At 42.8% G+C, this 27185-nt stretch overlaps 1 protein-coding gene across 1 annotated transcript in view; it reads right to left on the reverse strand.

Annotated features, from left to right (window-relative positions):
• The window catches only part of dnah2 (dynein, axonemal, heavy chain 2), a 432951-nt gene that overhangs the window by 192960 nt on the left and 212806 nt on the right, over nucleotides 1–27185 (reverse strand). The window contains exons 27-28 of the mRNA XM_060919614.1: nucleotides 24825–24981; nucleotides 23550–23632 (exon numbers count right to left, since the gene is read on the reverse strand). Of these exons, the coding sequence (XP_060775597.1) occupies nucleotides 23550–23632; nucleotides 24825–24981 (240 nt within the window). The remainder of the gene's footprint in view (nucleotides 1–23549; nucleotides 23633–24824; nucleotides 24982–27185) is intronic.

Raw genomic sequence — 27185 nt, forward strand, 5'->3', positions numbered from 1 at the left:
CATCTCATCTCATTATCTCTGCCATAAAATCTAAACGAATCCAGTCGACATAGAAAGCATGTCAACATTTCAAACCATTGCAGGAAAATAATAAGGCTGAAGATGAGGCATCGATTTGCTCTGTTTTGAGAAAATTTTTGATTAAATGGCAGTCTATGATTTTGAACCAATCAAAAAAGCTTTTTGAGAGTTTAAATACAAAATATTTGTGTGTGTGTGTGTGTGTGTGTGAGAGAGAGAGAGAGAGAGAGAGAGAGAGAGAGTGTTTGACAAACCATCCCTCTCTGATGCAAAATCACATACTTTTCGTCCGTGATTACATGGGTTATATGTGTAAAGAATGTGTGAAGGTGCATTTCACCATGCTATGCCCGGCATGACATGTGGAAGGAAATGAATAAATGTGCAAACGTCACATGTGAAAGGAAATGAATCATACGTAAAAATCACATGTGAAAGCAAATGACTCGTGTAAAAATCACATGTGAACGTAAACAATGTGCAAACGTGACATGTGAAGGGAAATGAATTGTGCAGAAATCACATGTGAAAGTGAATGAATAAACATCACATGTGAAAGGAAATGAATGTCTAAACATCACAATTGAAAGTAAATAAATCACGTGTAATCATCACATGTGAAGGGAAATGAATTGTGCAGAAATCACAGGTGAACGTTAAGGAAGAGCGTGTAAGAATCACATGAGAAAGTAAATTAGTCATGCAAAGAAATTGCTTGTGAATATAAATGAATTTTCACATGTGAAAATATGTGAATCAAGCATAGATAATCACATGCAAAAATAAATGAAACACACTTGCAAATCACATGTGGAAGTAAATGAACGGCATAAAAATAACATGTGAAAGTAAACAAATCATGGAGAGAAATTACATGTGAATGGAAATGAATCGTGTGGAGAAATCGCACGAAAAAGGAAACTATTCATGTGTGGAAATGACATGTCAATGGACACGGATCGTATCCAAGTCACATGAGAAATTACATGCAAAAGCAAATGAATCACGTTGAAATGTAGAAGTTTCACAGGGTCAACGCCACCTGAAATCCACATGCTCTATTTTTACTTGGCTAATATACAACCCCGATTCCAAAAAAGTTGGGACAAAGTACAAATTGTACATAAAAACGGAATGCAATAATTTACAAATCTCAAAAACTGATATTGTATTCACAATAGAACACAGACAACATATCAAATGTCGAAAGTGAGACATTTTGAAATTTCATGCCAAATATTGGCTCATTTGAAATTTCATGACAGCAACACATCTCAAAAAAGTTGGGACAGGGGCAATAAGAGGCTGGAAAAGTTAAAGGTACAAAAAAGGAACAGCTGGAGGACCAAATTGCAACTCATTAGGTCAATTGGCAATAGGTCATTAACATGACTGGGTATAAAAAGAGCATCTTGGAGTGGCAGCGGCTCTCAGAAGTAAAGATGGGAAGAGGATCACCAATCCCCCTAATTCTGCACCGACAAATAGTGGAGCAATATCAGAAAGGAGTTCGACAGTGTAAAATTGCAAAGAGTTTGAACACATCATCATCTACAGTGCATAATATCATCAAAAGATTCAGAGAATCTGGAAGAATCTCTGTGCGTAAGGGTCAAGGCCGGAAAACCATACTGGGTGGCCGTGATCTTCGGGCCCTTAGACGGCACTGCATCACATACAGGCATGCTTCTGTATTGGAAATCACAAAATGGGCTCAGGAATATTTCCAGAGAACATTATCTGTGAACACAATTCACCGTGCCATCCGCCGTTGTCAGCTAAAACTCTATAGTTCAAAGAAGAAGCCGTATCGAAACATGATCCAGAAGCGCAGACGTCTTCTCTGGGCCAAGGCTCATTTAAAATGGACTGTGGCAAAGTGGAAAACTGTTCTGTGGTCAGACGAATCAAAATGTGAAGTTCTTTATGGAAATCAGGGACGCCGTGTCATTCGGACTAAAGAGGAGAAGGACGACCCAAGTTGTTATCAGCGCTCAGTTCAGAAGCCTGCATCTCTGATGGTATGGGGTTGCATTAGTGCGTGTGGCATGGGCAGCTTACACATCTGGAAAGACACCATCAATGCTGAAAGGTATATCCAGGTTCTAGAGCAACATATGCTCCCATCCAGACGACGTCTCTTTCAGGGAAGACCTTGCATTTTCCAACACGACAATGCCAAACCACATACTGCATCAATTACAGCATCATGGCTGCGTAGAAGAAGGGTCCAGGTACTGAACTGGCCAGCCTGCAGTCCAGATCTTTCACCCATAGAAAACATTTGGCGCATCATAAAACGGAAGATACGACAAAAAAGACCTAAGACAGTTGAGCAACTAGAATCCTACATTAGACAAGAATGGGTTAACATTCCTATCCCTAAACTTGAGCAACTTGTCTCCTCAGTCCCCAGACGTTTACAGACTGTTGTAAAGAGAAAAGGGGATGTCTCACAGTGGGAAACATGGCCTTGTCCCAACTTTTTTGAGATGTGTTGTTGTCATGAAATTTAAAATCACCTAATTTTTCTCTTTAAATGATACATTTTCTCAGTTTAAACATTTGATATGTCATCTATGTTCTATTCTGAATAAAATACGGAATTTTGAAACTTCCACATCATTGCATTCCGTTTTTATTACAATTTGTACTTTGTCCCAACTTTTTTGGAATCGGGGTTGTAAGTCTGTTTATTCGACTGATTCTTCACATACAGTGTAATTGTAGGTTTTAGTATGATGCATGTTATATCCTGTGTGTCATATAAGAGGAAATGGTCTGAGGTTTAATTAAATAAATAAATGAATTTTCATATATACTAGTGCATCTCAAAAAATTAGAATTTTGTGAAAAAGCAATATTTTCCATCAGTTATTTAAGAAAGTGAAAATGTTATATATTATAGACTCATTAAACATAAACTAAAATGTTTCAAGCATTTTTCTATTTTAATTTTAATCAGTATGGCATACAGTACAAAAACATAAAAAAAACCCATCTCAAAATATTAGAATATTTCATTTCGAGTTTGAGTAAAACAGTATGAACACAGTGTATCTCTCGGTCTAGTTCAGTACACACAACCACAATCATGGGGAAGACTGCTGACTTGACTGTTGTCCAGAAGATGATCACTGATGCCCTCCACAAGGAGGGTAAGCCACAAAAGGTCATTGCTGAAAAGGGTGGCTGGAAAAGGTGCACAAGCAACAGGGATGGCCGCAGTCTTGAGAGGATTGTCAAGAAAAGTTGATTCAAGAACTTGGGAGAGCTTCACAAGGAGTGGACTGAGGCTGGTGTCAGTGTCTCAAGACCCATCACGAACAGACATCTTCAAGAAAGGGGATACGACTTTCGCATTCCTAATATCAAGCTACTCCTGAGCCAGAGACAATGTCAGAAGTGTCTTATCTGGGCTAAGGAGAGAAAGAAATGGACTGTTGCTCAGTGGTCCAAAGTCCTCTTTTCAGATGAAAGTACATTTTGCATTTAATTTGGAAATCACGGTTCTAGAGTCTGGAGGAAGAGTGGAGAGGCACAGAATCCAAGGTGTTTGAAGCCCAGTGTGAAGTTTCCACAGTCTGTGATGATTTGGGGTGCCATGTCATCTGCTGGTGTTGGTCCACTGTATTTTATCAAGTCCAAAGTCAACACAGCCATCTACCAGGAGATTTTAGAGCACTTCGTGCTTCCATCTGCTGATGAGCTTTTTGGAGATGCTGATTTCCTTTTCCAGCAGGACTTAGCACCTACCCACAGTGCCAAAACTACTACCAAATGGTTTGCTGACCATGATATCACTGTGTTTGATTGGCCAGCCAACTTGCCTGACCTGAACCCCATAGAGAATCTATGGGGTATTGTCAAGAGGAAGATGAGAAACACCCGACCCAAAAATACAGATACGCTGAAGGCTGCTATCAAAGCAACCTGGGCTTCAATAACACCTCAGCAGTGCCACAGACTGATCACCTCCATGCCACACCGCACTGATACAGTAATTCATGGTAAAGGAGCCCCAACCAAGTATTGAGTGTATAAATGAATATACTTTTCAGAAGTTGGACATTTCTGTATTGTAAATCCTTTTTTTGATTGATCTTAGGGAATATTCTAATAATTTGATATACTGGATTTCTGATTTTCATGAGCTATAAGCCATAATCATCAAAATTAAAACAAAAAAGGCTTTAAATATTTCACTTTACATGTAATGAATATAGAATATATGAAAGTTTACCTTTTTGAATTAAATTATGAAAAAAAAGGAACTTTTTCATGGTATTCTAATTTTTTGAGATGCACTAGTATATATATGAAAAATTATTTATTTATTTATTTATTTATTTGGCGGCACGGTGGTGTAGTGGTTAGCGCTGTCGCCTCACAGCAAGAAGGTCCGGGTTCGAGCCCCATGGCCGGCGAGGGCCTTTCTGTGCCGAGTTTGCATGTTCTCCCCGTGTCCGCGTGGGTTTCCTCCGGGTGCTCCGGTTTCCCCCACAGTCCAAAGACATGCAGGTTAGGTTAACTGGTACCCCGCCTTTCACCCATAGTCAGCTGGGATAGGCTCCAGCTTGCCTGCGACCCTGCACAGGATAAGTGGCTAGAGATAATGGATGGATGGATGGATGGATGCATCTCACACACACACACATCCCTACATGAAGACATACTGAAGAGTTTTACATAAATAATTACAACTCAACTGCAACGTTTATGAGAATTTGCCAGCTGTACACTCTTTTCTTAGTGTGTCGAGACACTCCGCAATCACACAAACATACACATCACCACATTTACACACATAATGTTCAATATCATCTACAGTATGATCACCGCACTCTCAGAGCATTGCCATCCGTTACTGCGGGGCACCGTAATATGAAATTGATTCTGTCTCCTGAGAGAACATACCTGAATACTAAAGAGTATGCTTTAGACAGAGAGAGAGAGGGAGACAGAGAGAGTAAATGTGAAGGAGAAGAAACGCTAACACTGATGGAATCTCTTTTTTCCTACACAGGATCCGTGTGTTAACAAGCTGAGAGATTCATGGGAAAAAGGGAGCGAGCGAATGAACGGCCTCTCACTGCACTGCCGCTATAAATAGAAGAGGAGATTGGTGTGTCACAGGGACCTCTTTAAGCTTCAAGCTTCTACTGTTCACTTTCTCTTTTTAGGCCTCCTTTTTTCTTTCTCCATCTCCATACCTGTCAGTGTGACAGCAACCCATGCCTATCCCCCTCTCTCTCTCTCCATTTCTCTTTCCCTCCCTCTCTCTTTCTTTCTCTCTCTCCCTCTCTCTGGTTGGCGTGGGTGGGTTTTGTGACTGCAGGAGGATGACAGCTCAGGAAACAGAGACGCAGCCTTTTGGGCTTTATGATCAGCACACCCCACACGTTTCATTAATCTAAACACACAAGAGCACAGACCTATACACCAGGTAACAAAAAGACGGCACAGACCCACGACGGCACACTGGACAATTCAAACAAGCGCGCACAAAAGACCGTGTATGCATATTTACACGCACACTGCCCTGGCAATACCACAGTGATTTCAAATAAAAAATAAAAAATTTAATACAAGCAAACAATCTTTTAATCAACCTCATTTCTAATTCAGCACATGCACATATACAAAGCTTCAAGCTGAATATGGATGTGTCCAGGGTCTATTCTTCTGACGTACAAATGACTCCATTAGATCAGAGTGTGTAGTTGGCTGCGATATATTTACAGTGCCTTATCTCTTTTCTCCATTTCCCTCAGGCTTGTTTGAATAAATGAAAATGCATTTTGCTGTGTGAAATTCCCTAATGGTACCAATCAAACAACAAAATGCTAATATTATCATTTACATCGATCCAGATAGAGATATTCTCACTGTCCCTAAACATTTATTTAAAGACAGACTAAGTGCTCAGTAATAGAAACTTGTCTTGTTTTTCTGTGGGCCTGTCCATTGGTTTTTAAGTGTATTTTATGGAGGGTGATGTAATCTCTGTCTTATACGGTATGTGTCCATGTTCCCAAAGGGAGTCCAGGGTATCCTTGGGGTCAGTAAGGTAGAGCTAAGGAGCTACAATTTCATTTCAACGTTTTCTTTTTAATGACGTAAATACATTGTAGATTGTTATCAACTTGATCAACAGCTACAGCTATATTCTCGTTATGCAATATCTCATCTCATCTCATTATCTCTAGCCGCTTTATCCTGTTCTACAAGGTTGCAGGCAAGCTGGAGCCTATCCCAGCTGACTACGGGCGAAAGGCGGGGTACACCCTGGACAAGTCGCCAGGTCATCACAGGGCTGACACTTTTACCCCTTTTCCACCAAATCAGTTCCAGGGCTGGTTCGGGGCCAGTGCTGGTGCTGGTTCACAACTCGTTCAACTTGCGAGCCAGCTGAGAACCAGTTTGCTTTTCCATAGCTCGCGGTGCTAAGGGAAGCCACGTCATTACGTCGCCGTATACGTCAGTTACGTCGCTACGTTTGCATAAACCTTGGCGCAAATATCGAAGCAAAAACAACACGGAAGAAGCAGCAGCAACAACAATAATAATGGATGACTTCGCGTTTGTACAGCTGCTGCTTCTCGTCGCTTAAAAATGGCGATCTTTCGCGGTCTTGTTATTGTTGCTGGTCTTAACAACTCCGCCCCCCCGCTGACGTAAACGGTTCTTTCCTCTGGCCCAGCAGAGAGTTGGTGCTAGCCTGGAACCGGTTTTTCTGGCCCCAGAGCCAGTTCTTTGTCAGTGGAAGCAGAAAACCCGGTTCCAAACTAAGCACTGGCCCCGAACCAGCCCTGGAACTGCTTTGGTGGAAAAGGGGCAATAGACACAGACAACCATTCACACTCACATTCACACCTACGGTCAATTTAGAGTCACCAGTTAACCTAACCTGCATGTCTTTGGACTGTGGGGGAAACCGGAGCACCCGGAGGAAACCCACACGGACACGGGGAGAACGTTATGCAATATACAACACCAAATAAGACAAAGCTTGGATGGTATGTTGAAATTGAAACTGTTAACAATTTATAAATAATATTTGACCTGTATTGCACTCAAAACAATACAACAGCACATGATTTGTTGTTTCACGTCATGCATTTTTTTTTCAAAATAAACACATTTCAATTTTGATTCTTACAGCATATTTCAAAAAAGTCGCGACAGTAAAGCATTTACCACTCTGTAATGTTGCCATTCCTTCTCAAAACACTTCAAAGATATTTAGGGACTGAAGACGTCAAGCGATGAAGCATTTCAGGTGTTATTTTGTCCTGTTCTTCCCGCAAACAGGTCTTAAGGTGTACGGGGTTGTCATCATATTTTTCGTTTCAAAATTCGCCACACGTTGTTGATTGGAGACAGAGGGGACAGGCACCCTCTTCTTCCACAGCCCTGCCTTTATAATGTGTGCAGAATGTGGTTTTGCATTGTCTTCTTGAAATATCCCTGGAATGTCACTCTTCCAGATGTTCGTCTTGAAGGCATCATATGTTGCTCCAAAATCTCAATGTACTTTTCTGCATTAATGCTGCCATCACAGAAGTGTAAGTGACCTTTGCCAAGGGCACTGACACAACCCTATACCATGACAGACCCTAGCTTTTGGACTTGTTGCCAATAACAGTCTGGATGGTCGTTTTTGTGTTTGGTCCAGAGCACATGGCGTCCATTTCCTCCAAAAAAAGACCTGGAATTCTGATTCGTCTGACCACAATAGACATTTCCACTGTGTGATGGTCCGTCCCAGATACCTCCGAGCCCAGAGAAGTCAACAGTGCTTCTGGACACAGTTAAAGGGCATATTCTGGACCAATTTCGTTTTTTTTTTATATGAAAGTATGTCCCTTTACACACTCATCCAGAAGGGTAATTTTGCACAAGGCCATCTGTCTACGGCAGAAAAAAATAAAATAACAAAACGCGTCTGGAAAAATCCCAAGGGAGTCTGGAGCCAGATTCATGACGTCACCTGCGGAAGCGCCAGCAGGCTGCGAGAGCTTTGCACGGTTTCAGTGCACAGCCTGTGTACACCAAGCGCTCCCATTTCTCTCTCACTGTCCGGTCTTTTGGAAAACGATGAGCACTAATCCCATCAAGATTGGTGTTGCTACACCCTCCTACGATACATCTGTTAACCATTTTAATAATTACGTGATAATGTTGAAGAAATTTGCAGAAAACCACCAGGTCGTTTTCTTATAAACAAACCAACGCTGACGTAGGATTCAGAGGGAGGCGTCCCGCACACGACGTCACGAAAATCAATGTTTGCCGGGAAATCCAAATGCCAAGTTTTTTCAGAGGCGGACCAATTCACCTCAAATGGCTTGATTTCAACTGAATTTTTCTGGTATTGCGCAAGGTACAAAAAAATTGCAGAGAATGCAGAATGTTACAGATATTTGACCAACGTTTAATATAAAATAGGAAAATTACATTGATCTTGCTCCTGAATTTACCCGTGATATGCACTTTAACATTAGGCTTCCTTTTTGCACAGTAAAATTTTAACTGGCATTTGTTGATGTCAATCCATATTGTAGTGCTTGACAAAGGTTTGCTAAAGAATTGTTTAATGATGTTTTGCACCGTCGAGGGTGAAATATCCAAATCTGTTCCTATCTTTCTTTGAAGAACGCTGTTTTGTAAAGCATTTCAATAATTTTCTCATGCATTTGTTGGCAAACTGGAGAGCCGCGACAAATCTTTGCTCCTCAAAGACTAGGCCTTTCCTGGATATTGATTTTGTACCAAATCATGATTGCAATCACCTGTTGACATCTTAAATTTTTTTCTTAAACCAGCATCTCCATGTGTGGCAGCCATTTCAGTGTCTGTGCTGGAATTCCAACACAAGCACACCTAGTTTTACTTAACAAGGTACTGATTGGGTGATCACCTGAACCAAATCTTATTTAATGAGGGAAAAATAAAAAAAACAAAAAAAACAAAACACTGCTGTGGTCATAATTATCCTCTTGCAATAGGACCAGTTTGGATGGCTAAAACAGTGCTCGTTGGACCTTAAATTTAATTGAAATGCAAAAAAATATATATATTTGTGGCAGCGGGGGCGTGGTCAAGCGTCGGTCTGTGACCGGAGGGCGGAGTCAGGGAAGGTAAGTGGCAGAATCACTGCACCTGATGTCAATTAACCTGTGTTTGTGTGTCTGTCCCAGTGACCGCGCCCTATATAAGGAGAGAGAGAGCAGAGGAAGGGAGCAGAAGAGAAGATCTGCGATCCTGCCGTGGGAACAGCCGACAAATGATCCTCCGCCAACTCGATGGCCTGATCCAGTGACGCCAGGCGATGGCACTGGACCCACTCTGCGGTCCCTTTGGGAAGTGAGGCGATGAACTGCTCCAGTGCCACCAGATAGATGATTCCCTCGGCGTCGCGGTTGTCAGCCCTCAGCCACCGCCGGCAGGCGTCCCGGAGTTGCTGGCCAAATGCGAACAGGCAGCCGACCTCCTCTAGGCGTAGAGCGCGGAAGCGCTGGCGTTGTTGTTCTGGGGTGCGCCCGATACGCTGGAGGACGGCCCGGCACAGGCCCGCGTAGACCAGCCAGCTGTCGGCGGGGAGCTGTAGCGAGGCCAGCTGCGCCTCGCCTGTTAGCAGGGGGAGGAGGCGCGCCGTGTGCTGTTCCACCGGCCAGCCCCAGGCCTCTTCTGCTTGTTCGAAGAGCACTAGGAAGGCCTCAGGGTCGTCGTGCGGGCCCATCTTCGTTAGGGTGAGGTGGGGAGGGCCCGCAGCAGTGGAGGTGGTGGACCCTGCCAACGTGAGGAGATGCCGGAACGCCTGATGATCTTCCTGTTGCGCCAGCACCAGGGCCTCGAACCTTTGCGCTTGCTCCTTTCGGAGGGTGACCAGCACCTGGTGCTGGCTCTGTTGGGCCATGGCGAGGGCGTGGATCAGGTCCGCGAAGGGGGAGGACTCCATGGGGCTGTTCTCTTCTGTGCTCTTCCCGGGTTTCAGCACCACTGTAAGACTTTGAGTGGGTGGGTGGAGCACAGAAGTACGGCAGGCCAGAACTGAGTTGCAAAAACTCTTTATTGTGACACTTTTCAGTCTACACAATCTCCCAGCCACACAGACATGCACACACACATCAGTTGTCTGGTTGGAGAGAGAGCTCCCTTCCTCTGCTCTCTCTCTCCTTATATAGGGCGCGGTCACTGGGATAGACACACAAACACAGGTTAATTGACATCAGGTGCGGTGATTCTGCCACTTACCTTCCCTGACTCCGCCCTCCGGTCACAGACCGATGCTTGACCACGCCCCCGCTGCCACAATATTTATCATGCCAAAAGAGTTAAAAGGAAAAGATTTGAGGGAGAAAAAGAAGGCTTCAATTCTGGCTTTACTGGCAGAGGGATATAGTGAGGGTCAGGTTGCTTCCATCCTCAAAATTTCAAAGACGGCAGTTCATAAGAACAAGGTCAAGCAGCAGACATTGGGGACAACAAGGTTACAAACTGGCAGAGGGTGAAAATGACACTCCACTAACTGGGATGATTGTCCATTTCTTCGAATATCACTCAACAGCCGTAGGATGACATCAAGTTACCGACAAAAAGAATGAAAAATGGCAGCTGGGGTTAAGTGCACAGCAAGGAAGGTTCGAAACAGGCTCCTCCGGGTGGGATTAAAGTCATGCAACGCTAGAAAAAAGCCCTTCATCAATGAGAAGCAAAGAAGAGCCATGCTGCAGTTTGCCTGACCATAAGGATTGGACCGTAGAGGACTGGAATAAGGTCGTCATCTCTGATGAGTCCAATTTTTAGCTTTTCCCATCACCTGGTCATCTAATGGTTAGATGGAGACCTGGAGAGGCCTACAACCCACAGTGTCTCGCACCCATTGTGAAATTTGGTGGAGGATCGGTGATGATCTGGGGGTGCTTTAGCAAGGCTGGAGTGGGGCAGATTTTTGTTTGTGAAGGACGCATGAATCAAACCATGTACAAGGTTATCCTGGAAGAGAACTTGCTTGCTTCTGCTCTGACAATGTTCCCTAACTCAGAGGATTGGGTTTTCCAGCAGGACAATGCTCCACGCCACACAGCCAGGTCAATCAAAGTGTGGATGGAGGACCACAAGATCAAGACCCTGTCATGGTCAGCCCTGAACCCCATTGAAAACCCATTGAATGTGATCAGTAGGAAGATGGATGGTCACAAGCCATCAAAGCAAGCTGAGCTGATTGAATTTTTGTGCCAGGAGTGGCATAAAGTCATCAAAAGCTACGAGAAAGACTGGTGGCGAGCATGCCAAGACGTGTGAAAGCTGTGATTAAATGTCAGGGTTATTCCACCAAATATCGATTTCTGAACTGATCCCAAGTTCAAACATTAGTATTGTGTTGTTTAAAATTGAGTATGATCTTGATTTCTATGCATTATTCAAGGTCTGAAAACACTTCATCTTTCTTTTTTTTTTTGTTATTTTGACCAGTTGTTGTTTTCTGCAATTAAATGCTCTAAGTGGCAATGTTTTTATGTGGAATTTGGGGGAAATGTTGTCAGTAGTTTATGGAATAAAACAAAAATGTCCACATTCCTCAGACACATACCTATAAATAGTAAAACCAGAGAAACTGATCATTTTGCAATGGTCTCTTAATTTTTTTTTCCAGAGCTGTATATTAACAAATGAAATGAAGTCGACCAGACAAAACATGAAATATCTTGGGTTCAGACTGTCTGGAATGAAATACAAGTCAAAGTAAATTTAGAAATCACTGCTTTCTTTCTTTTTTTTTATTTACTTCCTCGCCATGATTTGGGGCTGTAGATGCAAGCCAAATTGACTGGTCAAAACGAAATGTGATTTAAACTATGCCAATCATATCTTTAGCGAGTTGTATATTTTTAATCTGGCATGATTTATGCTTTTACAACCAAGTATAAATCATGCCAAATTAAACTGTTTAAACAAATTAAACATTTTATGTAATTAAAATTGGAAAGGTCTTTTTAAAGCTAGACTGCCTTTCAGATTTTTCAAGTGTAAGTCATAAAAAGAATTTTCCCCGACACTCAATTATTTTTGTTTAATGGACCGAAAGCTCCTGAATTCGAACCACAGACTTCCAATTTTATTAGGTTTGTAAAAAATAGAACAATTAATGAATTTAAGGCCATGTGCCCCTAATTTCTCCGCTATTTTTTCCTGCTTCACCATGACCCGATTCAAGATACTACCGTATGTCATGCACCACGTGGTGGGCTTTCCCTGTTCGCGCAAGGCATTGTGGGATACACATTTGAAACAGGAGAGAAAAATGGAGGACGCGAGTGTGCGAATGAAACGTGAAGACCGACTCCAGTAACGGAAAGCGAGAAGAAAAGACGTTATGTTATATGCGAAGGAAAGGAAATGCAGGACCAAACTAATAAATATCGGCGGTCAGCGAGCACCTCGGTGTGATCAGCTGTTCGTTTAGCGACAGAATGATGGAACTGTCAGTGCACGGTCAAAGGTAAATCTGTAGATGGCAGTAATGCAACACTGTGGATGCCGGCTGCTGTAAAACCCAAAAGAAGAAGAAGAAGGAGGTGGTAAACCTGCACATGCGCACACGGACTTCCTCTGTCTGCTTGACTGCGCAAAGCGAGCGATTTCATGCGCATTATTTGGTCGGGAATCCTTTCAAATTAAATAACTTCCCAGCCACAGAACGGCCTGTTTTTTTTTTTTTTTAGATATTGCAGAAATAATCACAATGACCAGATTTCAGAGGGAACCAAATTTCATTGATTTTATGAAATCGAAAGGCCGTCTAGCTTTAAATTATACAAAAAAATTTGCGGTTGCAGCTGCAACAGTTCTCAGACCAAGAGAAGAGAACATATCATTCCAATCCCAAAAACCTTCCACTGTCTTCCAGTACCTTTCGGAATTGATTTTAAACTGCTGCTGCTTGTGTACATCACTCCAGAATCACTGTTTTTCCTCGACAGAACATTTTCTCGTGGCTCCCGCAATGAAAGTCCTTCAGATAAAACTGAAAATTCATTGTCCCCTTTTGCGCATTGCATGTACAATAGTAGTGTTTCCATTGCGATTTGAGCACTCCTTCACCATAGACTTATGCTGCGCTTACACTGGCTGGCCTTGTGTGGTACACGCCTTAATAACTAGTAATGTCAGCAATCATCACAAAACAGCAGTACTTTATCTTGTCGGTTTTATTTTGTACTGTATCCTTTATATTTTGTTTCAACCTGACGACATTTTTAATCTATTTTATTTCGCTGATTGCACTTTACTAATCTTTTTTTTTTAACATCGTGAAGCACTTTGAGTTGCCTCAATGCATGAACTGTGCTATACAAATAAATGTGCCTTGCGTGCTTTACATCCTAACACGATTAAACTGGTTTGGGTTCTCTGGCTGAAAAGTCTCTTCTCATCTCATTATCTGTAGCCGCTTTATCCTGTTCTACAGGGTCGCAGGCAAGCTGGAGCCTATCCCAGCTGACTACGGGCGAAAGGCGGGGTACACCCTGGACAAGTCGCCAGGTCATCACAGGGCTGACACATAGACACAGACAACCATTCACACTCACATTCACACCTACGCTCAATTTAGGTGGTGTTTACATTAGACCGTATCCGTCTCGTTTTCATCGCGGATGCACTGTCCGTTCACATTAAAACACCGGGAAACGACTCCACAGGCGGAACAACTTGAATCCGCCAGGGCCCACGTATTCAATCCATTACGTATCTGATCTGGTGCTGTGTAAACATTGAGGAACGAGGATGCGCTGTGCTGAGCTCTAGCTGACGTCGTCATTGGACATCACTGTGACATCCACCTTCCTGATTCGCTGGCGTTGGTCATGCCACGTTGGTCATGTGACGCGACTGCTGAAAAACGGCGCGGACTTTCACTTCCTGCTATTTGTCCCGAATCACTGCTCGCGCGCTTCACTCGCGCGCTCTGTGAGCTGCGCAGGGCCGGAGTGCGCACCCTCCAGAGGGCACTCGCTGTTCAGGGCGGAGTGATTTGGAGCGCAGGATGCCTGCGGAGCCGAGCGTATCCGTGTATTGGCGTTGCTGTGTGCACGCGAATCGTTTTAAAAACGTTAATCTGATGATCCGCTGATACGGTCTAATGTAAACACCACCTTAGAATCACCAGTTAACCTAACCTGCATGTCTTTGGACTGTGGCGGAAACCGGAGCACCCGGAGGAAACCCACGCGGACACGGGGAGAACATGCAAACTCCACACAGAAAGGCCCTCGCCGGCCACGGGGCTCGAACCCGGACCTTGCTGTGAGGTGACAGCGCTAACCACTACACCACCGTGCCGCCCAGGCTGAAAAGTGAATGAATAAAAAAGCCCTAATGGCGCCGATAAAATACGCATGTTGACACTACGTGTCGAATGCTTGTAGTGTTTCAATAGCTGAATTCTATTCCTAAAATAAACCTGCTCTGAAATTATACGGGGTCAAAGTTTGTAAACACTAAAACTGGCTGCAAACGTGTGAAAACCCCTGCTTTATACGATCCATGTACGGTAGTTCAGCCTGTGTAAAATTATTCAATTATTTTTCTTCTCCTCTTTTTATTTGCATCTTCTTCTCCTTCCTTTCTCTCTCCTGTTCCATTACCTAGGGGGCTGTTAGGCATGTCACACAGACTAATATCAAAATGCCACATGAAATACTGTGCTCTTGCATGTAGCAGTAATCCCCTGCAGCGCACTATTCCATCATATTGAGAAATAGTGTTTTTAAACTGCCAGCCTGCTTTGGTGCTAATATATTCACATTAAGGCACCATAACGCTGCATCTGATGAAGCCAGTAATGGGCCCTCTGTGGACGTCCGGCTCTACTCTCTGCACAAAACCACCAATTACCCTTCGAACTGGGAACACATGAAAGTTATGGTTCAATTAGGATGTGGTAAAAATAATTCAATACATCAATTAGGCAAAGTCAATCAGGACAACTCTCCAATTAGGAGGTGGGAAAGCTGCTGAAGGGCTCGGGCTTTAACTACTGGGTACACAAGACAAACTGTGTCTGTTTGTATATGTGTGTGTGTGTGTGTGGCTGCTGTGTGTACACATGTAGCTCCACACGGTGTTCTCTAACTGTGTTTCTGACTGTTAGATTTTTTAAAAAGAATAACTCCACATATTGTGTTCTGTGACCATGGCACTGAGGGGATACAAGACTATTCTTTGGAAGGCCAGGCTTTCATGAATCCTGATTGATTTGGATGAGTTGAATGCTCACTCGGTGTGTATGCATGTGTGTACAATGGAAGTATTATTTTTATTTGTTGTGGGGTTTTTTTTACAGTAGGTCAGAATAGTCATTTCAGAGACATGTAAAAACAGATTGTGTCATTTTATGTTTCTGTCAGGGACTTTTTTTTGGTAATTTTCCCATATTTTAACTCAAAAGTTTGGATTCATGAGAGTTCTTTTCACTTGAACTATTTCTACTATGATAGAACAACTTAAACTTGATGCCAAAAACTCAATGAGGTTGCCTCCACCACCTTCTTGTGACTAATTTTCATCCATCTATTATCCGTAACCGCTTATCCTGTGCAGGGTCGCAGGCAAGCTATGGCCAAGAGGCACCCTGGACAAGTCGCCAGGTCATCGCAGGGCTGACACATAGAGACAAACAACCATTCACACCTACGGTCAATGTAGAGCCACCAATTAGCCTAACCGCATGTCTTTGGACTGTGGGGGAAACCGGAGCACCTGGAGGAAACCCACACGGACACGGGGAGAACATGCAAACTCCACACAGAAAGGCCCTCGCCGGCCGCTGGGCTCAAACCCAGAACCTTCTTGCTGTGAGGCGACAGCACTAACCACTACACCACCGTGCCACTCCTGTGACTCATTTATCTCATCTCATTATCTGTAGCCGCTTTATCCTGTTCTACAGGGTCGCAGGCAAGCTGGAGCCTATCCCAGCTGACTACGGGCGAAAGGCAGGGTACACCCTGGACAAGTCGCCAGGTCATCACAGGGCTGACACATAGACACAGACAACCATTCACACTCACATTCACACCTACGGTCAATTTAGAGTCACCAGTTAACCTAACCTGCATGTCTTTGGACTGTGGGGGAAACCGGAGCACCCAGAGGAAACCCACGCAGACACGGGGAGAACATGCAAACTCCACACAGAAAGGCCCTCGCCGGCCACGGGGCTCGAACCCGGACCTTCTCGCTGTGAGGCGACAGCGCTAACCACTACACCACCGTGCCGCCAGGGAGGAAGCTATTGAAGAAAATATTTTCAGACATTTGACCTTGCTATGATCTTGACCCTGTTTGGATCAATTCAGAACGCTGATCAGTTAATCTACTGGTTCCAATGATAATTCCATATAAACCCGACAAACATTCATACTTGGGATATTGCATTAATCACGTTGCAGGCATTTTAGCAGACGCTCTCATCCAGATCGATGTACAATGAGTTTATTGTGCGCACGCACACAGACCCAGCACCTGGGGAGCAGTTAGGGGTTAGGTGCCTTGCTCAAGGGCACTTCAGCCATGGATTTTCCTGCCGGTCCAAGGAATTGAACCAGCGACCCTTTGGGCCCAAGGTTGCTTCTTTAAGCTTTAGGTCACGGGTGCCCCTGTGAGAGCCTCAGACGGATAGATGGACTTGGTGGCAGAAGCATAAAATTAATTAACGCATTAATACTAGATAAAGAAAAGAAAAAAACTAGATATCAAATCACATTTTAAATTCTTAACTGTATTCCTGATGAAGTGTGACACACTTCTGCCATTTTGTTAATGAATGATTTCAAGTAATACGATGTACTTTAAGTAAAAACTGCTTATTAAAAATAGATGTTGGTTCAGAAATAAATTTACTTTAACTTAGGCCTTTATAATGCCTTCAAAGTAATGAAACATACAGTATATATTCAGACTAGCATGTCCTAAGGGCCCGGTCCCACAACACCGATAACTCTAACTATACCTATAACTACAGCTATGACGATACCTCTGGCTGAATTTAGTTCCAGTCTGGAGCAGTCACACCACAACTATAATCCCGACTATAATATCACTTGGTGCTGCCACTCAGGGAAATAAATGCATGCAACTTAGGAATAGTCATGGAAGTTTTTCCCAAGTAGTAGCACATTATTCCAGGTCGTACTGTACAGCTTGGTCTTCAAAACAACCCATGTACACACTCCAGTGGGTGATAAAATACAGACAGGTCACAGACTACAGAAATATAATAAAAAAGGATACAAAATACGGAGTGGTTACGGATTTTAATACGGCTGCATCACGGATGCTAATAATTTACGGATCGGTCGCGGACGTTTCAGTATATTACAGATTGGTTACTGATTTCATACGGATGATGCATCACGGATAAAAAATTAAGAAGTCTAAAACAATGAAATGTTTGGACTGCCGAAGTTCATAATTAAAATATCTTACCTGCATATAGATCTTTACTTTATTAATTTACTTTTGATAGTTCATGGAAAAATCACATATCCGTGAATAAAAGATCCGTGCTTTGTGTTATATATTGTTATATTTTCCGTGAACCCGTATTCCTTGATTTCATGATGCAACAAGGCTGTACAAAGATGCCCGAGGGAAAACAGCACGTGCTCAGGCAACGTCACATGTAAACAGTTACCTGATTGGTCAGATGTTTATCGGATCAGGTCCAGGCCTGGAAAAATGGCTCCAGAAGCAATCTCACCGATCCCGATAAACCCAGGCCTGGGCTACAGGTATCGTTATCAGTCTGGTGTGACCACCAACCATATAAACGGCAGCGGACCGATTTATTTATAGTTATCGGTATAGTTGTAGTTACAGTGGTGCTTGAAAGTTTGTGAACCCTTTAGAATTTTCTATATATTTCTGCATAAATATGACCTAAAACATCATCAGATTTTCACACAAGTCCTAAAAGTAGATAAAGAGAACCCAGTTAAACAAATGAGACAAAAATATTATACTTGCTCATTTATTTATTTATTTATATATCTATTGTGCAGCAATAACTGCAACTAAACGTTTCCGGTAACTGTTGATCAGTTCTGCACACCGGCTTGGAGGAATTTTAGCCCATTCCTCCGTACAGAACAGCTTCAACTCTGGGATGTTGGTGGGTTTCCTCACATGAACTGCTCGCTTCAGGCCCTTCCACAACATTTCGATTGGATTAAGGTCAGGACTTTGACTTGGCCATTCCAAAACATTAACTTTATTCTTCTTTAACCATTCTTTGGTAGAACAACTTGTGTGCTTAGGGTCGTTGTCTTGCTGCATGACCCACCTTCTCTTGAGATTCAGTTCATGGACAGATGTCCTGACATTTTCCTTTAGAATTCGCTGGTATAATTCAGAATTCATTGTTCCATTAATGATGGCAAGCCATCCTGGCCCAGATGCAGCAAAACAGGCCCAAACCATGATGCTATCACCACCATGTTTCACAGATGGGATAAGGTTCTTATGCTGGAATGCAGTGTTTTCCTTTCTCTAAACATAACGCTTCTCATTTAAACCAAAAAGTTCTATTTTGGTCTCATCCGTCCTCAAAACATTTTTCCAATAGCCTTCTGGCTTGTCCACGTGATCTTTAGCAAACTGCAGACGAGCAGCAATGTTCTTTTTGGAGAGCAGTGGCTTTCTCCTTGCAACCCTGCCATGCACACCACTGTTGTTCAGTGTTCTCCTGATGGCGGACTCATGAACATTAACATTAGCCAATGTGAGCGAGGCCTTCAGTTGCTTAGAAGTTACCCTGGGGTCCTTTGTGACCTCGCCAACTATTACACGCCTTGCTCTTGGAGTGATCTTTGTTGGTCAACCACTCCTGGGGAGGGTAACAATGGTCTTTAATGTCCTCCATTTGTACACAGTCTGTCTGACTGTGGATTGGTGGAGTCCAAACTCTTTAGAGATGGTTTTGTAACCTTTTCCAGCCTGATGAGCATCAACAATGCTTTTTCTGAGGTCCTCAGAAATCTCCTTTGTTCGTGCCATGATACACTTCCACAAACATGTGTTGTGAAGATCAGACTTTGATAGATCCCTGTTCTTTAAATAAAACAGGGTGCCCACTCACACCTGATTGTCATCCCATTGATTGAAAACACCTGACTCTAATTTCACCTTCAAATTAACTGCTAATCCTAGAGGTTCACATACTTTTGCCACTCACAGATATGTAATATTGGATCATTTTCCTCAATAAATAAATGACCAAGTATAATATTTTTGTCTCATTTGTTTAACTGGGTTCTCTTTATCTACTTTTAGGACTTGTGTGTAAATCTGACGATGTTTTAGGTCATATTTATGCAGAAATATAGAAAATTCTAAAGGGTTCACAAACTTTTAAGCAACACTGTATAGTTATCGGTATTGTGGGACTGGGCCTCAGCTTTTCCCTGCCAACACCATACATGTCAAGTTATACAGTTTCCCTGTATTTTGTACGGGAAAATGCAATTTTTGGCTAATACGGCGTACACTGATTTTCATACGGGAAAATTATGATTTGTATCAGAGATTTTTTCCGTTACTCCGAGAAAATTTTCTTAGCATCCACCATTTATTTTTTCAAACATGCATGCCCAATGAAATGGAACTATTTTCGATTTATGTGGTTTTATAGTTGCACGTGGTTTTCTCGGTCCTTTAAGTACATCGGCTCGGACTGCCCAGACTTCTGTGACGGCTGCAGAAGTTATGGTCTGCCAATTTCTCGTGGAACACAACATCCCCCCGACTGTGGCAGACCATTTTTTGCAGCTAGCGAAAAAAAAATTTCCCGATTCAAAGACTGCATAGGTAAGCATTTGTGTTTTTTATTTCCTAAGTTTTTACTGTTTGCATGTAGGAAAGCTTCCTCCATTATCATGATAATTTAGGGAGGCGATACTGGGAGTCGCCATTTATACAACGGCAACTGTAGTGATCCGGCGATTTCTGGTTTCGCTTCCCTAAACATTTTAATTGCTGATAGGCATTATATGTAGACACAGATGACCAACACCCATTACTACCATCAGTCGTCAGTAAATTGGAAAAGTATTGAATGAAGAGTAATGGTGGTAACGACCGTTGGTAACCTGTCTCTTAAATGCGTAGTAGGGGATGGAAGCAATTTAACACCATCTACATGTTTGCCGTGCTCTGATTTTCTTTTATTGACCAGGAAAAGAATAGATGTATATTGGAGAAAGGTCTTCGATGTAAAAACTTGTTGCCAGGTGTTGCCAGGTTTCCAATGCTGAAACAACTTTTTACTGCTTTGCTGTGCCTCCCACAGAGCAATGCAGATAGTGAGAGGGCTTTTTGATTGGTTAGGAAAATTCATACAGAAAAAATCTGCCTGCAGACACATGAACTGCATATCTGCAAATTAAAATGAACTGTGATGAGGAGCTACAACTGCTACCCAAGCAGTGATATTATAGCTCGTGCCAAATCTGCAACGTCTTTGTACAACACACAACACTCCAAAAAGGAATAAGATTTAAATTCTTGTTATAAATTACTGGGAAGATTTTCAATTTAACGTCATAATTTATTAATATTTTCACTTATCCTTGTTTACATAATATACCTGATGTGGTTCAGTCATCTTTAGTTGGATTGAACACTGCTTGTGGTGTCAACACTTTTTTCTCAAATGGAACTTTTACTAACCTTCATTTACTGTTTGGCATGATTATATATAATTTATTACATCTCATCTCATTATCCCTAGCCGCTTTATCCTTCTACAGGGTCGCAGGCAAGCTGGAGCCTATCCCAGCTGACTACGGGCGAAAGGCGGGGTACACCCTGGACAAGTCGCCAGGTCATCACAGGGCTGACACATAGACACAGACAACCATTCACACTCACATTCACACCTACAGTCAATTTAGAGTCACCAGTTAACCTAACCTGCATGTCTTTGGACTGTGGGGGAAACCGGAGCACCCGGAGGAAACCCACGCGGACACGGGGAGAACATGCAAACTCCACACAGAAAGGCCCTCGCCGGCCACGGGGCTCGAACCCGGACCTTCTTGCTGTGAGGCGACAGCGCTAACCACTACACCACCGTGCCGCCCTAATTTATTACATGTAACCTACTATTTTAATGAACATACCTAATTAGTACTGCTGTTATATTTCAAGTAATTTTCTTTGGTGGAATGTAATATTGTAGGTGATGTCAACACTTGTCAAATGTGTAATTTTTATAAACTATTTAATATTAATACATTTTATTTGCAAAATTTACATCAATAATTCTGGTATTACTGATACAATGTATATTAAATAATTAAGTTTATAGTTCAGTCGTTCTCTTTAGTAGATAATTGTTTAGGTGGCATGGTGGTGTAGTGGTTAGCGCTGTTGCCTCACAGCAAGAAGGTCCTGGGTTCGAGCCCTGTGGCCGGCGAGGGCCTTTCTGTGTGGAGTTTGCATGTTCTCCCTGTGTCCGCGTGGGTTTCCTCCGGGTGCTCCGGTTTCCCCCACAGTCCAAAGACATGCAGGTTAGGTTAACTGGTGACTCTAAATTGGCCGTGAGTGTGAATGGTTGTCTGTGAACTACAGTTAGGCCCATATATATTTGGACACTGACACAAATTTTGTTTTTTTACCTGTTTACTGAAACATATTCAAGTTATAGTTATATAATGGACATGGACATAAAGTCCAGACTTTTAGCTTTCATTTGAGGGTATCCACATTAAAATTGGATGAAGGGTTTAGGAGTTTCAGCTCCTTAACATGTGCCACCCTGTTTTTAAAGGGACCAAAAGTAATTGGACAGTTGACTCAAAGGCTATTTCATGGGCAGGTGTGGGCAATTCCTTCGTTATGTCATTCTCAATTAAGCAGATAAAAGGCCTGGAGTTGATTTGAGGTGTGGTGCTTGCATTTGGAAGATTTTGCTGTGAAGAAAACATGCGGTCAAAGGAGCTCTCCATGCAAGTGAAACAAGCCATCCTTAAGCTGCGAAAACAGAAAAAAAACATCCGAGAAATTGCTACAATATTAGGAGTGGCAAAATCTACAGTTTGGTACATCCTGAGAAAGAAAGAAAGCACTGGTGAACTCATCAATGCAAAAAGACCTGGACGCCCACAGACGACAACGGTGGTGGATGATCGCAGAATAATTTCCATGGTGAAGAGAAACCCCATAAAGCCAAAGCAACCCAGGAGTTTATTAAAGCAAAGAAGTGGAATATTCTTGAATGGCCAAGTCAGTCACCTGATCTCAACCCAATTGAGCATGCATTTCACTTGTTAAAGACTAAACTTCAGACAGAAAGGCCCACAAACAAACAGCAACTGAAAAGCGCTGCAGTAAAGGCCTGGCAGAGCAGTAAAAAGGAGGAAACACAGCGTCTGGTGATGTCCATGAGTTCAAGACTTCAGGCAGTCATTGCCAACAAAGGGTTTTCAACCAAGTATTAGAAATGAACATTTTATTTACAATTATTTAATTTGTCCAATTACTTTTGAGCCCCTGAAATGAAGGGATTGTGTTAAAAAAATGCTTTAGTTCCTCACATTTGTATGCAATCATTCTGTTCAACCCACTGAATTAAAGCTGAAAGTCTGAACTTCAACTGCACCCAAATTGTTTTGTTCAAAATTCATTGTGGTAATGTACAGAACCAAAATTAGAAAAATGTTGTCTCTGTCCAAATATTTATGGACCTAATTGTACATTTCAGCCCTGTGATGACCTGTCCAGGGTGTACCCCGCCTTTCACCCGTAGTCAGCTGGGATAGGCTCCAGCTTGCCTGCGACCCTGTAGAACAGGATAAAGCGGCTAGAGATAATGAGATGAGATGAGATGATTGTTTGATCCTTTTAACTTGATGCAGTGTGATAAATATGCCTATTACAGTCAAAGTGTATAATGTGGAATAAAACAACGGGTGCTTTGGATTACATATTGGAATTTTTTTCTCGTGTATAAGGGCTCGTGGGTGTATGTAAGGGAAAAGTACAGATTTTGTAAGGGCATGGGGAACTAAAGGCTGACATGTATGCAACACGAAATCAGAAGAAGTTGAAACTAAAATATGGCTTCTGTCCATTTATGACAGAATTGTATGCTGCATCATTTATGCTGTATCTCGGAATAACTTCATTAACAATGTCATTAGTTGCTGATGACATTCGCAGCCAATACAAGCTCATATCAGTTGAACTACTGTCAGGCTTCTTTAAATCTAAACTGAGGAAATAGATACTGATAACATGAGGAAAAGAAATTTATCTTAATTGCAGTTTACAGCGTGAACATCCCGAAATCCGGGCCCTGAGGAGAGATGATACAGTCCCGGGCACAGTGAATGAATGGGAGCTCAGAGAGCTTTAATCATCTCATTAACTCTCCGAGCTGCCTCTTACTGAGCACCTGAGTTTCGGAGACCTCTTGACCCTCAGACAGTAATTTTAACGTTCCTTTCCCTTGAACATACCTTAGTATATGGTGACCTTTGTCTTTGTAAGAAGTGATGTCCAGGAAGATCTCCTCCCAGGTCTTAGAGATTCCCTCCAGTGACTGGGAAAAAAAAAAAACATAAAAGGCAAGAGTTAGCAGAGGGCTATTATTAGTAACACAAAAAGGCACCTCCCACTTTCTTTCTGAATGCAGGCAGAGGTTCGAGCTGAGCAGGCAGCCGTCAGACTGAAGAAGGGCTCGGGAACTTTATGAGAGGAGGAGACCATTGATCTGACTAACAGCAGAGTCGTGTCTTCATCAGAGAGGAGATCGTTCTCGAAACACCAGCCACGTGGAGGAACACACTGGTGTCACTTCCCATTTATTCTCCCGCCATCGTTTTTTCACTCTCTCTCATTCCGTCTCATTTTCTCTCTCTACCAAACATGACTTCTAAGTGAACTGTGGTATGCTTTGGGGGGTTCCGGGCTCTTCAAACAAGTCTGTCCTCCCACTGCTGCTCGATGTGTTTTCGTAACCTCTGCGATCACAGAGCAGCACGTCTGGGAATCCCAAGTCAGAGAGAGAGAGTGAGAGGGTGGAGAAGAGGAAGACAGAGACTCCCACAGTCTCCTGGCTGACAGGCAGTCAGAGGATGAGTTTCTCTGCACGGCCAGTGAGGGCTGATCTGTAGGAAATTAAGCGCAGGGCTCATTTCCCACCGTGGCCATCACGCAGGACTTACGGTACAGCTGCATTCCCAGGAGAGCGATCTCAGCCAGTAACTATGCAGCAGTCGTCACACGCAAGCCTTCTGGCCAATCGCTTATCAGTTTCTGAACTGTAAACTCCTGTAGTAACCTTGACCCTAATATTTTACTGTACGGACAGCAGACCCTCATCTTTCTTCTGACCTTCTACTCGTCACATCGAACTCTAACTGCACCAGTGGGCCATTTTAAGTAGGTTATTGACTGAAGGTCACTCACAGGACATTTTTTCTGAGTGACCTCTGCCTTCTAAATCCTGACCTTGCTTTCTTTTTATCGTTTAAAGGGCTTCAAGAATTTGGTGGCCGGGAGAGCAAGAGCCCTGGAGCAAGAGCTAAAAGCATGGAAGCTTAACTTAATCATCAAAGAGTTATGTGAGTAAACAGAGTGTTGGAAGGATGGAAAAAAAAAGTGTGAATAAAGTGAACATACCTCAAGAGAGGAGAAACGGAGGAAACAGCAAGAGTGGGGGTGTGAAACAACTGCGGAAACGTATACGCAGGCAGAAGAGATGCTGTGAAACAATGCTGTAGGTCCTTTACCTGTTCTATGGAAAGCTCTTTGCTGGCTGCTCCAGAGATCTCGCAGATGTGCTCAGCATACTGAAGCAGACCCAGTGCCACAATCTGTTCCAGCGTGAACTCAACACTGTCTTGGTCAAAGAAGTGCTGCACTTTGTGCTTAATCTGACTCCAGTGCCTGAAGCATACACAAATTACGTTAAAAAAAAAAAGTACATACATATATACATATATAAAGTACAATACTGGATAGGGCTTCCACATAGTTAGATCTTAATCCCAACGCTGCGCACATTGCTATTCGGACTTACACTACCGTTCAAAAGTTTGGGGCCACTTTGAAATGTCCTTATTTTTGAAAGAAAAGCACTGTTCTTTTCAATGCAGATCACTTTAAACTAATCAGAAATCCACTCTATACATTGCTAATGTGGTAAATGACTATTCTAGCTGCAAATGTGTGGTTTTTGGTGCAATATCTCCATAGGTGTATAGAGGCCCATTTCCAGCAACTCTCACTCCAGTGTTCTAATGGTACAATGTGTTTGCTCATTGCCTCAGAAGGCTAATGGATGATTAGAAAACCCTTGTACAATCATGTTAGCACAGCTGAAAACAGTTTAGCTTTTTAGAGAAGCTATAAAACTGACTTTCCTTTGAGCAGATTGAGGCCAAGTTTACATTAGACCGTATCTGTCTCGTTTTCTTCGCGGATGCACTGTCCGTTTACATTAAAACGCCTGGAAACGCCGGGAAACGGGAATCCGTCAGGGTCCACGTATTCAATCCAGATCGTGTCTGGTCCGGTGCTGTGTAAACATTGAGAATACGCGGATACGCTGTGCTGAGCTCTAGCTGGCGTCGTCATTGGACAACGTCACTGTGACATCCACCTTCCTGATTCGCTGGCGTTGGTCATGTGACGCGACTGCTGAAAAACGGCGCGGACTTCCGCCTTGTATCACCTTTCATTAAAGAGTATAAAAGTATGAAAATACTGCAAATACTGATGCAAATACTGCCCATTGTGTAGTTATGATTGTCTTTAGGCTTGCCATCCTTCCACTTGCAAGTGGTAAGTGACGCGCATGCCCGATATGCACTGGGATCACACACACAGCGGCTCAGTCCCGAATCACTGCTCGTGCGCTTCACTCGCGCGCTCTGTGAGCTGCGCAGGGCCGGAGTGCGCACCCTCCAGAGGGCACTCGCTGTTCAGGGCGGAGTGATTTGGAGCGCAGGATGCCTGTGGAGCCGAGCGTATCCGTGTATTGGCGTTGCTATGTGCACGCGAATTGTGTATTGGCGTTGCTGTGTGCACACTAATCGTTTTAAAAACGTTAATCTGATGATCCGCTGATACGGTCTAATGTAAACCCCACCTGAGTTTCTGGAGCATCACATTTGTGGGGTCGATTAAATGCTCAAAATGGCCAGAAAAATGTCTCGACGATATTTTCTATTCATTTTACAACTTATGGTGGGAAATAAAAGTGTGACTTTTCATGGAAAACACAAAATTGTCTGGGTGACCCCAAACTTTTGAACGGTAGTGTATGTGTTTAAAATGTCCATGTTTACACAGGAATTGTGCACACAGGGGAAACTTTGCCTTAAACCAAGGTGTGTCTCGAATAAAACATGATTTTGACGTTATTTCTTGCAAGATATTGGCTCGAGCATGGACTAGAGTTCAGTCAAGCGCCACTGTTGAACAGTTTGTACTGTAGTAGCCGCAATATTTCAACCTGCAATTCATATCTTGGGTTTCACTCAAATACACTCAAGAACTATGCGATATTATATGAGGACAACATTAAATATTCGATCCACAGTCACTGGATATGAGCAATCGCGCGCTCTGATTGGCTACTCTACTACTAGGCTATCAGCTCATATACCGTGAGTAGAGAAAAAGAAAATGGCGGCGCGCATCAAGTCAGATATATCACTTTGTTATCAAGTATATAAAAAAACCCCGAAATAGTTCAAAGAATATAGTCTTTTTCCCCCCAGTATCTCCTGTTCCACACTTCAGCCCAGTTGGTGGCGGTAACGCACCTTCAAGTTGGTTTGTTAACCGCCAAAAAACCAGAAACTAGAAGAAGAAAAAGAGGAAAATGGCAGAGCGTGTTGCTGAAGCAACTGAGGACGAAACAAAAATTCTATTCGAAAACAAAACCCGCAAAAAAAACAACAAAAAAAAGCAAGCAACAAATTATGGAATGAAAGTATTTCATAGTAAGAACGTATCTTTTTTTAAATTTTTCAAGAATTATTATTATCATCACATTTTTCACAAATTGCTCCTGTCATTTTGCCAGTTTGTTTACATTCTAAGGGGAAATGATTTGGAAATTGATTTGCAAATCAAATTAATGA

Source organism: Neoarius graeffei, chromosome 1 (genome assembly GCF_027579695.1).
Source record: "Neoarius graeffei isolate fNeoGra1 chromosome 1, fNeoGra1.pri, whole genome shotgun sequence".
NCBI lineage: Eukaryota > Metazoa > Chordata > Actinopteri > Siluriformes > Ariidae > Neoarius > Neoarius graeffei.